General features: G+C 44.1%; 1 protein-coding gene across 6 annotated transcripts in view; it reads left to right on the plus strand.

Annotated features, from left to right (window-relative positions):
* cdk5rap2 (CDK5 regulatory subunit associated protein 2) overlaps positions 1-13469 on the plus strand; it is a 32664-nt gene extending 19195 nt beyond the window's left edge. For 3 of the 6 annotated variants that reach the window (XM_039614912.1, XM_039614913.1, XM_039614915.1), the window contains exons 30-51: positions 73-260; positions 355-688; positions 791-2306; positions 2478-2579; positions 3249-3397; positions 4851-5254; positions 5365-5597; positions 6079-6130; positions 7208-7380; positions 7888-8235; positions 8387-8512; positions 8613-8729; positions 8915-9104; positions 9967-10088; positions 10826-11038; positions 11162-11251; positions 11366-11628; positions 11712-11861; positions 11955-12093; positions 12331-12377; positions 12511-12565; positions 12931-13469. In XM_039614912.1, the coding sequence (XP_039470846.1) occupies positions 73-260; positions 355-688; positions 791-2306; positions 2478-2579; positions 3249-3397; positions 4851-5254; positions 5365-5597; positions 6079-6130; positions 7208-7380; positions 7888-8235; positions 8387-8512; positions 8613-8729; positions 8915-9104; positions 9967-10088; positions 10826-11038; positions 11162-11251; positions 11366-11628; positions 11712-11861; positions 11955-12093; positions 12331-12377; positions 12511-12565; positions 12931-13076 (5157 nt within the window). In that variant the 3' untranslated portion in view covers positions 13077-13469. The remainder of the gene's footprint in view (positions 1-72; positions 261-354; positions 689-790; positions 2307-2477; positions 2580-3248; positions 3398-4850; positions 5255-5364; positions 5598-6078; positions 6131-7207; positions 7381-7887; positions 8236-8386; positions 8513-8612; positions 8730-8914; positions 9105-9966; positions 10089-10825; positions 11039-11161; positions 11252-11365; positions 11629-11711; positions 11862-11954; positions 12094-12330; positions 12378-12510; positions 12566-12930) is intronic. The other 3 variants (XM_039614914.1, XM_039614916.1, XM_031754687.2) reach the window with 3 other exon arrangements.
* The last annotated feature ends 40 nt before the right edge of the window (positions 13470-13509 follow it).

A 13509-nucleotide genomic window follows, 5' to 3' on the forward strand; every position in this document is an offset into this window, starting at 1 on the left:
TTAAACAACTGAGTACTTAAGTACTATTTGAAGAGTTTATAAAACCTTCTTTCTAAATAATTGCTCTTTTAGATGTTGCCGGAAAAGCTTTTGGATGATGTGAGTATGGACAGTGGCCTCAGCCAGAGTAGAGAGCGTGCTCACTCTAGCAGCGACATCTTGGACACTGGGGAGGAATATTCTAGGGAGATGAACACAGATTTAATGGCACTTAAATCCCTATTAGCTGATTGTGGGTCAACATCTGTCTCGCACCTTAGGTAGGTCTTTCTTTCAGAGTCTACTCCTTATTTTCCCCATTACTTGGTAGTTAGAAGTCTGAACTGTAATCTGGTCGAATGTTTCTCATTACAGAGCGGAAATGCTCAGGCTCAGATCAGAAAATGATGAGCTGCGGGGTCTCCTGAAGGAACAGAAATCGTCTGAGTACAAAGAAAAAGAGAGTACCGATGCCTCAGGGAACAGCAGTGAGGGACAGGCTGAGTTGAGGAAGAGTTTGGAAGCACTGGACACAGAAGATGCAAAAGTCACCAAACTGTCAAAGAAGAGGGGAGGGAAGAAGTGGAATGAGATTTCGGAGGGGGAGAGTCCCATTACCAATGTCAGCACTGCAGATGATGAGGAGAGTCCAAGAACTAATCGCCAGCCACACAGCAACAGTGAAAAACAGCATTTTGCAAGACATAGGGTAAGTTTTGTACTGCAGAAGAAATAAAAAGACATCACTCTTCCCTGCATGAAGGCGTTCTTGGGTTTTAATGTCTGTTTCTTGTGTTTGTGTAAATTGTAGTCTGGAGGCAGATCTCGCCTTCCTGTGCCCGTGAGGCTGAGAGTGGAGTCTAACAGCAGCAGCAGGCAGCCTGGAAGCTCCGAGCAGCTCAAAACTGATGGACTTCAGCACCTTGATTCAGATGATGTCTACTGGTCTGACCAGCATGTACACACAGACTCTGACACTCACATATCACTCCAGCACAGCACTTCCCCTTCCGCCACCCTTGGATACCCTAATCGTAGCTGTAGTCCAGTGGGGTCCGAAAAGGGCTCTGAAGCCAGAGCATCACTGGATCACACCCAAGATGATTCTGCACTATACACTCAGCTGGAGCTTCTCCACCAGGAGTGCCAGGAGAAAGAAGCACTGATCAACAAGCTGAGTGAGCAGCTTGCTGATTGGGAAGAGCTTCATGCACAGCTCCAGGAGAAAGACAGACTGAACTCCCAGTACGTAGAGGCTTTACAGGCTGCAGAATCTACTATCGCTTATCTGACTGCCTGCAGTCTGGACAGCCAGGGTGGATTTGGTTCACACACAGGTTCTGGTTCTGTGGGTTCTGACGCGTCTCTCCATGGTAGATGCATTGAGCTGCAGAAAGCCTTGCAGCAGAAAGAGGAGTTCAACAACCAGCTCATAGAGCTCCTGAATTTGGCAGAGAAAGTCATCAGCTCTGCAGAAAGCCAAGAAAAGAATCCTGAAATCAGCGATCTTTGTCAAAGGATTGAGGGAGCTTTGCAGCAGCTGCATAGCTCTCCAAAGGAAGAAAGCACCGGAGGGGTGCTTCAAGGTACCGAGGACTCTCTGCATGAGCTGCAGCGTCATGCAGACTCTTTGCAAGAAGCACTTTGGGAGCAGAATAGGCTCAATGCAGAGCTGCAAGAAAAACTGAGGACCACAAATGCTGCTGCACAACATGGATACACCAGTGACAGAGTAGCAGCAGAGTCACTTAAAGAAAATGAGGCAAAGGAACACCGCGGTCCTGATACTAGTTTAAATCAAGAGGCGATTGACGTTCTAAGGAACTGCTTTAGTGCAACAGAGTCCGCCGTTGCCTCTTTAGCAGCACACTGCACAAATTCTGGCTCCGTGACTGCTGGCAGATCCCAGATCAGCTCTGACTTGCAGATAAATTTAGACAAACTTCAGAGAGCACTCCAAGAGCGGGAGCAACTTGGAGAACCTGCCCCACCGATCTCCGAACCCAGCAACAACCTGTCTACTGCTTCAACTGGAACAAAGGTACAAGAGCTTCATCGCCATCTCTGTCTCCTCTATGAGGTCTTCAGTGATTACTCTCAGAGGATATCTGAGCTCCAAGCTTCCCTGCAAGAAGAGAGGGGTCACAAAATGGAGAGGGAAGCCCACAGGGCAGTGCAGGACGGCAAAGGCTTACCGCCAAGTGTTCAGGTTGAACTGGAAACACTGCACAAAGCACTGAGGGAGAAGAAGAAGGCATGTAAAAGCCTGGAGGCGAAACTGGCCACTGCTCTTACCAGTACATCCTCTCCTGAAATGACAAAGAAAGGTAAGCTGTTGAGCAGCTTTCTTCTACATGTGCTTGTCCACAGTAATTCAAATGATTTTGTGATACTGCAAATCCCAGTTTGGTCAGGAACAACATAAGTGGGGATAGAGACAAATGTACATTCTTTGATTGATTTCTTCCTAACCAAACGTATATTGCTTCCAATGCCAGCTCCTGAGCAGGATGACAAAAGCGTGCAGGTGGATTTGCAGGACCTGGGTTACGAAACCAGTGGCAAGAGTGAGAACGATAGGGAAGAGAGCAGTAGCACAGGTAGACAGCCTTCAGACAGACTCTGCATGTCTGTCTGCTGAGTGGATACTAATCTCAAGTCTGGATAGATTCTCTTAATGTAGAATGTATGCATGAGGAGTGAACAAGGGCACACTGTCTCTGACTCTGAGAAATATTTTCTGCCTGGGTCTCTGTAACCACACTGTCTTTTTCTGGTTTTTAACTATGGAGTTTTCTTTACTCTTCCCAAATTTGAATGGGCTGTCTCTATTCATGCATGTTTTCACTTTAAGGTTTGGGAATGTCTTTTGAGCACTCATTAACCTTTTACCTCGATTTCTTGTCTTATTCAAATTTGGCTGTATCACAAATGACTTCTTTCCTCACACTGCTCAATCACTGTTTATTTTCTACAACTTGCACTGGACTCCTCCCCATAGTCTAATGCAGGGGTCCCCAATCCCAGTCCACGAGGGCCGGTGTCCCTGCAGGTTTTAGATGTGTTCTTGATCCAACACAGCTGATTTAAATGGATAAATTACCTTCTCAACATGTCTTGAAGTTCTCCAGAGGCCTGGTAATGAACTAATCATGTGATTCAGGTGTGTTGACCCAGGGTGAGATCTAAAACCTGCAGGGACACCGGCCCTCGTGGACTGGGATTGGGGACCCCTGGTCTAATGTTTCTGTGCCGCCCTGTGTTGCCAGATTTAGAGGTTGGGGTAAACCCTAGTTGCAGTGGCTCCAGCCTGCCTTCCCTGTTGAAACATGAACAGGCCAATTTCTCCTCTACTGAAAATTTGGACTCAACCTCCAGCACCCCGTACCCTAGTTCCCCAGCTCTCAGCTCAGCCAAGGTATTTATCTTATTATTTGCTTATCATCTTATTCGTCTCTCCCACCACACCACAGCAAAGTACACTAGGGAATGATGGGGAATGTCACTACTGTGGTTATATGCAGAGCTGTGTCTGTGAGCACAGGAGTCCTCCTGCTATTCAAACTTTGTTTGTTGAGTGACGACCAATCAGAATAGAGGAGCACTGGGTCTTAGAGGTTTACCAGGGCCTAGTGTAATATAAATACATTATTCTGAACCGTGATTCATACAGCAGTCAAGTGAATAACACTGATTATCTCTTCATCATGGCACCTGTTAGAGGGCGGGATATATTAGGGAGCAAGTGAACATTTTTGGAAAAATGAGCAAGCATGAGGATTTGAGCGAGTTTGACAAGGACCAAATTGTGATGACTATATGACACAGTCAGCGCATCTCCAAAACTGCAGCTCTTGTGGGGGGTTCCCAGTCAGCAGTGGTCAGTAGCAATATCTGTCAAAAGCGGAAGGAAAGGAACAGTGGTGAACCAGTGACAGAGTCATGGACAGCCAAGGCTCTTTCATGCACATGGGAAGCAGAGGCTGCCCCCTGTGATCCAGTCCAACAAACGAGCTACCGTAGCTCAAGTCTCTGACTGCTGTCCATCACTGATCACAATTGACTCGTGAGCATCAGAACTGGAGCGTGGAGCGATGGAAGAAGATGGCCCAGTCTGATGAATCAGTTTGAATGATGAATGCACTACTGGAAGAAGACACAGAGGAGGCAGTGTGATGCTTTGGATAATGTTCTGCTGGGAAAACTTAACTTATTCCATCCATGTGGATGTTACTTTGACCCATATCACCTACCTAAGCGTTGTTGCAGATCATGTGCACCCTTTCATGGAAGCGGTATTCCCTGATGGCTGTGGCCTCCGTCAGCAAGACAATGCGCCCTCCCAAAATAGTTCAGGAGTGGTTTGAGGAGTACAATGATGAGTTTGAGGTGTTGACTTGGCCTCCAAATTACCCAGATCTCAATACAGGTGAGCACCTGTGGGATGTGTTGGACAAACGGACCCGATCCACGGAGGCCCCATCTCACAACTTACAGGACCTGAAGGATCTTTTGGTGCCAGATACCACAGCACATGGGTTTAGTGAAGTCCATGCCTTCACGGGTCAGAGATGTTTTGATGGCAAAAGGGGGACCGACACAATATTAGGCATGTGGTCATAATGTTATGACTGATGGGTGTATAAGGCAACTCAAGCAGATTCTAAAAATAAATACATGTATCAAGAAATGAGAATAATAAAGTGTTTGAGAACATTTACATACATTACAGTTATTTTTAACAGCTTTGTTAGAATCGACAGTGTAACAACAATGATCAGAAGTTACAGCATGGGTTTCTGGTTTGATTCCATTTAACATTAGTTTTCACTTTTAAAATCTGAACCTTCTTCCATCTGTTTTATTTTTAGGTGAGTCTCAAAGGTCTGCAGGTCTATAGTGAGTACGGTGTTTCTGAGGACCCTCTGCAGCTTCAGGGACAAGTCAGAGAGCTCAAGGTCCAGCTGGAAAACCAGACAAAACTAATTCTCCAAATGCAGAGCCTTCTGCGTAGGAACTCCCTCTCCAGTGACTTGGTCAACAACACCTCAGACCCGTCTGTGATCAAGAATCAAGAGGGCGCACAGAAAGATGACCGCAGTCAAGATGGCAGCCACAGAAGTGGGCAGCTAAGGGGGAAGAAGGCTGGGGAGACCCAGGCAATTAAGGATAAAAGCAGCCGGGTAAATATGGAGCTGGAAGGAGAGAAGAGGCTGAACAGAAGCATCAGTGAACAACTACAGCCATCCCGCAGCCGCTCCACATCACCTGCTAGGTTAACCATCTTTGAAGTGTTTTATTAGTACTTCGCCTTCTTTACTCTAAGGAAAAGCTACATGATCTTTTTTTTTTTTTTAAGTGTCCCTAATTGGGTCTTCTCCACAGCTTGGACTCCCTTGTGAAGTCACAGGCCCGAGAGCTCTCGCAGCTGAGGCAGCAGATCAAGGAGAGCCGCAGGCTGGGAGCCCTGCACCGGCGGCAGCTGGAAGAGCTGAACCAGGCCTTCAAAGAGCTGCTGCAGGCTGAAAAAGTCGACTGCTACATGGGAGAGGTGGTGAAAGAGCAGCTGGACAAGAGCCTGAGCATTCTGGACAGGCTGGAGGGACGGCTGGACAAAGGTAGCTGCTGCCGTCATCGTAATTGTAGTAGTTGCTTTGCCTAAATTATTATATAGATCCATGATGAGGTGTTGTTCATGTAGTATCTGCCATCACTGCAGACGTGTATTTGTGGTTATGTGACAGTATTTACTTAGTGTGCTTGGAGGATGTTTGTTAGTGCCATTGTAGTATGATGATTGGAGGAGACAAGTGCAGTTACAGCAAAGCCATTTTAGAGCATGAAGGGCATTATTTTAATGAAAGAAATTACTTGATATAGTGATCGATAAACTTACTGATGATTTCCTTCATTATCAAAGAGTAGTTTTGAAGGCAGTTGTTAAGTCGTAATAAGACTTATGGCCAGGTACAAACTTGACTTGGCGGTCTAACAAGGGGAAAACAGACGCCACCAGAAGAGAAACGAAGACAGAAGAGCAGCCACTCGTAACTGATTTGTACAGACACGTCCATGACAGCGTCTTTTTCTGTCTTGTAGGAGAGACTCATCTGGATAATGAGGATGTGCCAGCTCTTGAATTGTCTCGCAGGTACAAATACGTTATTTCTTTATTTTTAGTGTATGCAACAGTGGGTGAAACATTTATCACATATATATGTTATATGATGAGAAATTAGCTTTTTTTTTTAAAAGCTGGTGTTTACTTTTCTGTCCTTCTAGTGACCTAGACTGTAGTCCCTTTGTTAAGGTCACATGTGCGACTGTATTTTTGGGTCATTAGCTGAGCTCTTTGAGATGTTTGTCTCATTATGACCCTTTTAAAACTGCCCCCGGCTATTTCCATTATGACCCTGGGCTGTGGACATGAATAGTTGTCCTGCTGTTGACCTATTTTGTTTTTGTGTCAGCCAGAAGTAAATTAAGGCTCTGCTGCCCATCACTGGGTCAATATTGTCACTCGGTATTCCCCATACTTTCAGTTTCATATCATAACCATCTTAAACTTTGACTTTTTTACATTTTTATTGGCAGGAAATGCATTAAGTGAGAGTCCCATGAGCCTTTAATACAACAATAATAACTGTAGACTTGCAAAATTGCAATTTGTTTGTTTTGGACACAGTAAAATCATTTTATCCTTCTATCCTTGATGTGAATAGGTAATGCGTTTTTTAGCCACACTCTTGTATCAGATTATAAATTAAGGTTGCTCACAGCCACGCTCATTAATCCATATTACTACTGATGTGGGCAGTTTTGGGGAGCTTCAGCAGGCATCACAATCACTGCTGTCCTATGAGGAGTGCATGAGAGGTCCTCCTGAAAGCTTGTGTAGAATCCAGCAGGAGATAGATTATCTGCGTCTGGAGCTAGAGGGTGAGAGAGAGCTGCTGCAGCAGCACGTCGCCCTGCTCGTCCAGCAAAACCTCACCCTGGCTGATTGCACCAGGGAGCAGCTGGACCTGTGAGTGGGTTTGATCCAGACAGCATGACGTTTGCTGTGAGCTCCTGTGTCAGATTTCCCAGCTGTGTGTTGTTTGAAGCCCGCTGGTTATAGGAACATAGTTTTCTTTACTTTTTGGGGTTGCTGTTCCTTTTTCTCTCCCAGCAGTTATACCGAGGCCTCCCAACTGGTGTTAACACACATCATTCCTTCTCCTTCCAGGTTGGCTAAAGAGCTGCAGGAGAAGAACCGTCTCATCCAGAGCCTGCAGAGCCAGATTAGACACCAGAGTCTCAGCAGCCACCACAGCTCTCACTCTGATCTGTCCCACTCAGACAGGACTTCTTCCTCCTGCCACAGCAGCCCAACCACACAAGGTGGCAATCGAACCCACAGTAAGTATTTCTGGATCCAATGCTTTAGGTCTCAGAAGCTTTTTTTTAGTTAGATGATGTCAGACAGGTATATTTTGTGCCAGACTGGGATTAATTCAGTTTGCCTCATTAAAAATGCATATTTTCTTCACTTCTTCACTTCTGCAATGTCATTGAGATCAAACGGCTCCTCTTCTACATGCACAGGCAGTCTAGTGCCTGCCTGTAATACCACTTATTGTCCACTCAGATCCTTTCTGTTGCAGTGAGGCATTCTGCAGGACAAAGCTTGCCAGCCAAGGCTGGAGGCGGTGTCCAGTTTCAATCCACTGCCACTTAAAGTTGCATTATTCAGTGGCACATATCTGTTTCAATCTTCTGATATTTTGTGACCACGAAGGCTATTGCAGAGACAAGTGAAGTCCTTTAGAAGCACCTGGAGACAAAGAATAATAATAATAATAATAATATGCAGTCTGGATTTGAAGTGTTGGATTACTCATGTATTGTCTTCCTGTGCATGTTCAGGTCAGCAACTACACTCTGATTGGACGGGTGCAACTGTGTCACCTGTAGGAGGAGCTCAGGACGAAGGTGTCTCCGGTCACAGAGATGCTGGCGGCAGACTGCAGGGCCTGCAGAGGGAGAACGGGCGGCTGCAGGAGCAGCTGAGGAGCAGCGAGGAGCTTAACGCCACCCTGCGCAGCGAACTGGACCTGCATTGCTCTATCATGGCCCAGACCACCTCCCATCATCAGGAGCAGGAACAAGGGCACGACCAGGAGGGCTCAGGGCCTCAAACAGAGGCACAGAAACAGGACGGAGACACGAGCGCTCAAAAGAATGCTGGAGAACTGCCTCATACAATGAATTCAGGTAAATATAAAGCAATAGTAGGCTGATTAGCATGTCAGTTAATAACTACATTATACTGAGAAATATTGTTAATTATATGAGCTGTGTGAGTTTGTTGCTAATGTAAAGGAGTGGAAAAAAACCGTGTGCTTTATCCACGTGTGTCTGTTAGACCTGCTGGCAGAGCATCTACAGGAGATCAGAGCTTTGCGACAACGTCTGGAGGAAAGTATTCGCACCAACGACCGTCTCAGGGAGCAGCTGGAGAGGAGACTAGCTGAAGTGGAAAAGGACCCAGGTACACACCAAAAAACTGTCTTTTAGTATTTAGGGTATTTTATTTCCACATGTCCAACATAATTATATGGTCCTTATGCATGTGTATGTGCCATGTTCAGCAGCCACCAACATCTTCATCCACGGCAACGAGGAGCAGGGTCAGCTGACTCAGGAGGTGCGATTCCTCTGGGGACAAAACCAAACTCTGAAGGAACAGCTCAGCATGGCGTCCAGAGGTATCGCTCTTTTTATGTTTAGTTAAAAATTACATGATTTTCAATAAGAAAAAAGAAGAGGAGAGAAACAGATGCTAATTTCTTGTTTTGTCCTTGTTGATGCTGATCTATAATACCCTAAATATTTTTCCTTTATCTCCGGGAATTACATGCTTAACAAGGTTTACAAACTTTATTTCCTCCAGACAAGCAGAAGGAGAACGAGAAGCTCCGGGAGACCCTGGCCAGGCGGACGGCCAAACTGGAACAGAGCAGGAAGGAGTGTGAAGCTCTGAGGCAGGAAAACGGCCAACTGCAGGAGCGACTGGAGCACAGCAGCCGGGAAAACTCCCAGCTGCAGGATTCACTGCACCGCAGCAGGGAGGAGCTTCACAGGTACACACACACACACAACATCAGTCCTGATGGGGAGCACACATTTCTACACAACACGCTTAATGTCATTAAAGCACTCATTTGTGTAACCTGACACTCCACACAGCTACTAATGGCCATTCTAAAAAGTGATTACTGTTCCCATTATTCCTTACTGTTAATACGTCTGTGAAACCTGAGCTCATCACTTGAAGGCTCATCCGTGAACACACACATGCACATGATGCTACAGCGATGGTATGTGACCTCTTGCCACGGGTCCTACTGACATGAGGCTGACACTCGAAACCAGGAGTGTAGATTACTGTCAGATCACATCTCCTCTCCCTTTCCTTCACCCGAGTGTCTGTACTTTGTATGTATATATATATACATTATATATATTGTTATATAGTTGGTGGTATATATATATATATATATATATATATATATATATATATATATATATATATATATATATATATATATATATATATATATATATATATATATATATATATATATATATATATATATATATATATATATATATATGTGTATATATATATATATATATATATGTATATATGTATGTATATATGTATATGTATATATATATGTATATATATATATATATATATATATATATATATATATATATATATATATATATATATATATATATATATATATATATATATATATATATATATATGTGTATATATATATATATATATATATATATATATATATATATATATATATATATATATATATATATATATATATATATATATATATATATATATATATATATATATATTTTATATATATATATATATTTTTTAAATTGTTTGATGTATCTTCCAATCACTGTCTCCAGGTTGCAGTGCGAGGTGAAGCTCCAGAGGCAGCAGCTGTCCGATTCCCAGCATCTCCTCCAGACGCTGCGGGTAGAGCTGCAAGTTTACGAAAAAATAAAGAGCGAGTCTAACAAACACAACGGTACTGCATGATTTCCATTTTTGTTTTTCAGTAGCTGGAGTTCTTCTGAAATGTTTGTGCTGTAGTCAGATTTTCCAGCAGCTTCTGCGAGTGTTTGAGGACAAAACTTGTACTTTTTGTTGTATAGAAAAGTTTTTGGATCATGTTTGGATTGGTGTACTGACAAGATGATAGATTGTAATAAGAATGTCTAATGATATTGGCTAATAACTGGTGTATTGGGGTTTTTTGGATGCAACATGGCCACATGGGGGCAGTAAAGAGGGAGACAAGGAGATCATCTTAAAGAGGAAACCCTCCAAACTTGTATTCAGTTTTGTTTTTAGCATTTATGGGTGTATTTGCTGAATCTTTTGATTGCACTGTCCACCAGATTTGACACTGTATAAAATAAGTAATGGTGACACCATCAAACTTCAATTAACCTCAAATCCTGTTTGGAATTCTTGCACTACAGTTTCTCAACCCTCATCAGCCGACATTCACAACATTTTATATGCATAATGTTCCTGTTTGCTAAAATGATCAAATTTAAGGACTTTACACACCAGACGTGTAATTTTGCAGCATTTATTTTTTCAGATCCAGTTTGATTTTTTTATTCTTTTGTTCTTATTTTTCACATGCGAATAAAAATATCTGACCACAAGTTTGTAGAAATGTACCTGTGGGGTTGCAGCAGTTCTCAGCCTCAGTGTCACTGACAAGAGGATATTTCTCTCTCGTTCGGCGTGCAGAATCCAGCGAGGTGGCCCAGGAGCCGTCCGCTCACGCTTCCTCCGGCTCTGTGGACCTGGGCGAGCTGCTGTCAGAGATCAGACACTTGAGGCTTCAGTTGGAGAGGAGCATCCAGACCAACACGGCTCTGCGGCAGAGACTGGAGGAGCAGCTGCTCAGAGGACCCGGCCGCTCTGAAACCATCAACATCAACTACCTGCTGTCCTCTCCAGGTAAACGGAAAGCACATTCTTGCATGCTGATGAGCTTTGATGGATTCAGAAGGCCACGTAAGCACTGCCAGGTCATGGCAGGTCAGGTGTTTCCTTTGCTTATTTATTTTTTATCACTCTTAGATGAAGGGGGCAGGTCGCCGGGCCGAGAAGGCTGCGACACTATCCGTCACTCATTTCAGACTCACAGAGAACACACCAGCATCCACCACGGTAAGAAAAGCTCTTCAAAGCTGGTCCTGAAGCCAAATCACATATTTCTATGACAGCAAATACAGACTGATGACATTTGAACTCACCTGGATCTGCTGTGTTGGACCTTTTCAGATGTGAGATATCAATCTCTCTCAGAGGTGGACGGTGGCTCGCTCAGCAGCAGCTCTGGGGACAGCGTTTCCGGCGCTCCCTCTCGGCTGGTGCCGGGTCACCGGATGTGGGCGAGCCGCAACGGGCGCCACATTTTGGGCTTGATTGAAGACTACAACGCACTCCGCAAGCAAATCTCAGAGGGACGGAAGCTGTCACGCAGTATGGACACGCAACTGCAGGAGTGTCTGCACACGCTTCAACAGCAGGGCTGTGACAACAAGGTGGGGAGCTCGTCGTGAGGTTTAAATCGACCAAACCTTCCAGAAAATAGAAATGTGACGTTAGCCTGTCCACATCTTTGTAGGTGATTGAACAGCAGCATCTGAAGAGTTTATCCTGCAGCATTAACATCATGCACCAGGTGCTGGAGGAGGCTGGCCGACTGCTCAAACTGGTGTGGAGAGTATCTTTGCCAGTTGGGAACACAGCAAGAGACAGCTGCAACAACCAGCAGGTAAACACACGCACAGCACACATTGTGCATCCAGGCTCTCCAGTTAAACATCTGCAGACCAAATCCTTTCTTTCCTGATATCCTCCAAATCAGGATGAGCTGCTGAGAAATGAGATAGCCCGACTGAAGAGCCGGCTGTCCCAGCAGGAGAGGATGCTGAGCGGAGCCATCAAGCGTCTCCGCACCACCAACCAGCTCAAAGAGGGAATGGAGAGAGTCATCATCGATCAGTGTAAGTTCATCTGCTTTTACTTTTAAACTGCATAGAAGATGAAATGTTTGGTTGAAGCAGTTTTGCAGCTATTTGAGTTTATTGATGGAAGTATTTATCAAGTCAGGCTCTCTGCTCCTGTTTTATAGTGGGTTTTTTTTTGTGTGATATCATTTTATAAAGTAAATATAAAATCTTGATACCAGTATAATTATACAAGACTGTGGACATGAATTGTTTTATTTTTGTCCTTTGTAGTGTCTCTGACCCATGGAGTGTTGAAGAAAGCCAGGGGGAATTTAGAGGTAAGCCTACAGTAAAAAGTGTATGACCCAGTTATAATATGTCAGACTAATGCTGTTACCCACAGCGGTATTTTCTCCATTAGTGAATCACTCCCCTTTTCCCCCTTTTTTCCTGTCTGTGAAATATCGGTAGACAAATTACTGTACCCAGTTTGGCCTGAAAGGCCTGTCTGGAGGATCAGACGAAGGTTAGTGTGGATGCGTTGCTCTGGTTGTTTCTCCTGCATGAAGCAAATACCAGAATTTGTGTCCTCCTAACACTGTATGAACTGTGTTAGGCTTTAGCCAGATATTTGGTTTTGATTTTTGATTTACGCTCACAGGGGTGTGTTTTGCGTGACCTTACAGCAAGCATACTTTTAGCTTTGCAACTATTCATTTAACAAGATGACAGATGCATGTGTCTGAAGCTGAGATTGGAAAACTTACTTGAAATATTTTTTGTGCCTTAAGCGTTGTTTTTGTTTATCCTGCATGTTTGTGGCCAAAGGTGTAAAGTGACCATTAAAGCCAGCCGGTTATTTTACTTTACACCCTCAACTTTTCCTTTCAGGAAGTCCCAGTCAATGGCCAGTAGTAGACACTACAGACCCTCAGTCTGAGCAGACGAATGCCCCAGTTTCCAGACGGACTGCAGAGAGGCACTCTGAATCCTCAGAGGATCCCAACAGCGACAACTCTTTGCAATGCAGCTACTAAAGGTGCCAGCAAAGCACCAACGCAGCAGCTCTCCAGTCTGCATTCTGCCTTTCCGTCCTGCTGTAAAACTGTCACCTTAACCTTAGAAAGCTAAGCTTTTCCTACCTTATTGCACATGTCCTGCCTTTACTTTGATTTCTATAAAAGGTACTGAAGTTGTAAAAGTTTTCTTTAAAAGCAAGAGTATGCCTCTGTAAATAATAATCTGTGCGATTCAGATATTTTCCTTTTATTCGTTTTATATGACGCATATGACAACATGACTGTATTTTATTACTGACTTCCAGTTTTTACTTGTTGTTGTCACCTGTCAGTTTATGTACAGGATTGTTTAGATCAACTGTGTTCTAGCAAGTATGTGCAAATGCAGTAAAATAAACTGAATGCTGAAGCCTTCGAGTCTGCAGCAGTTTGATTTTACACAGTGGATTCA

The sequence above is a fragment of the Oreochromis aureus genome, linkage group 7 (genome assembly GCF_013358895.1).
Source record: "Oreochromis aureus strain Israel breed Guangdong linkage group 7, ZZ_aureus, whole genome shotgun sequence".
Taxonomy (NCBI): Eukaryota; Metazoa; Chordata; class Actinopteri; order Cichliformes; family Cichlidae; genus Oreochromis; species Oreochromis aureus.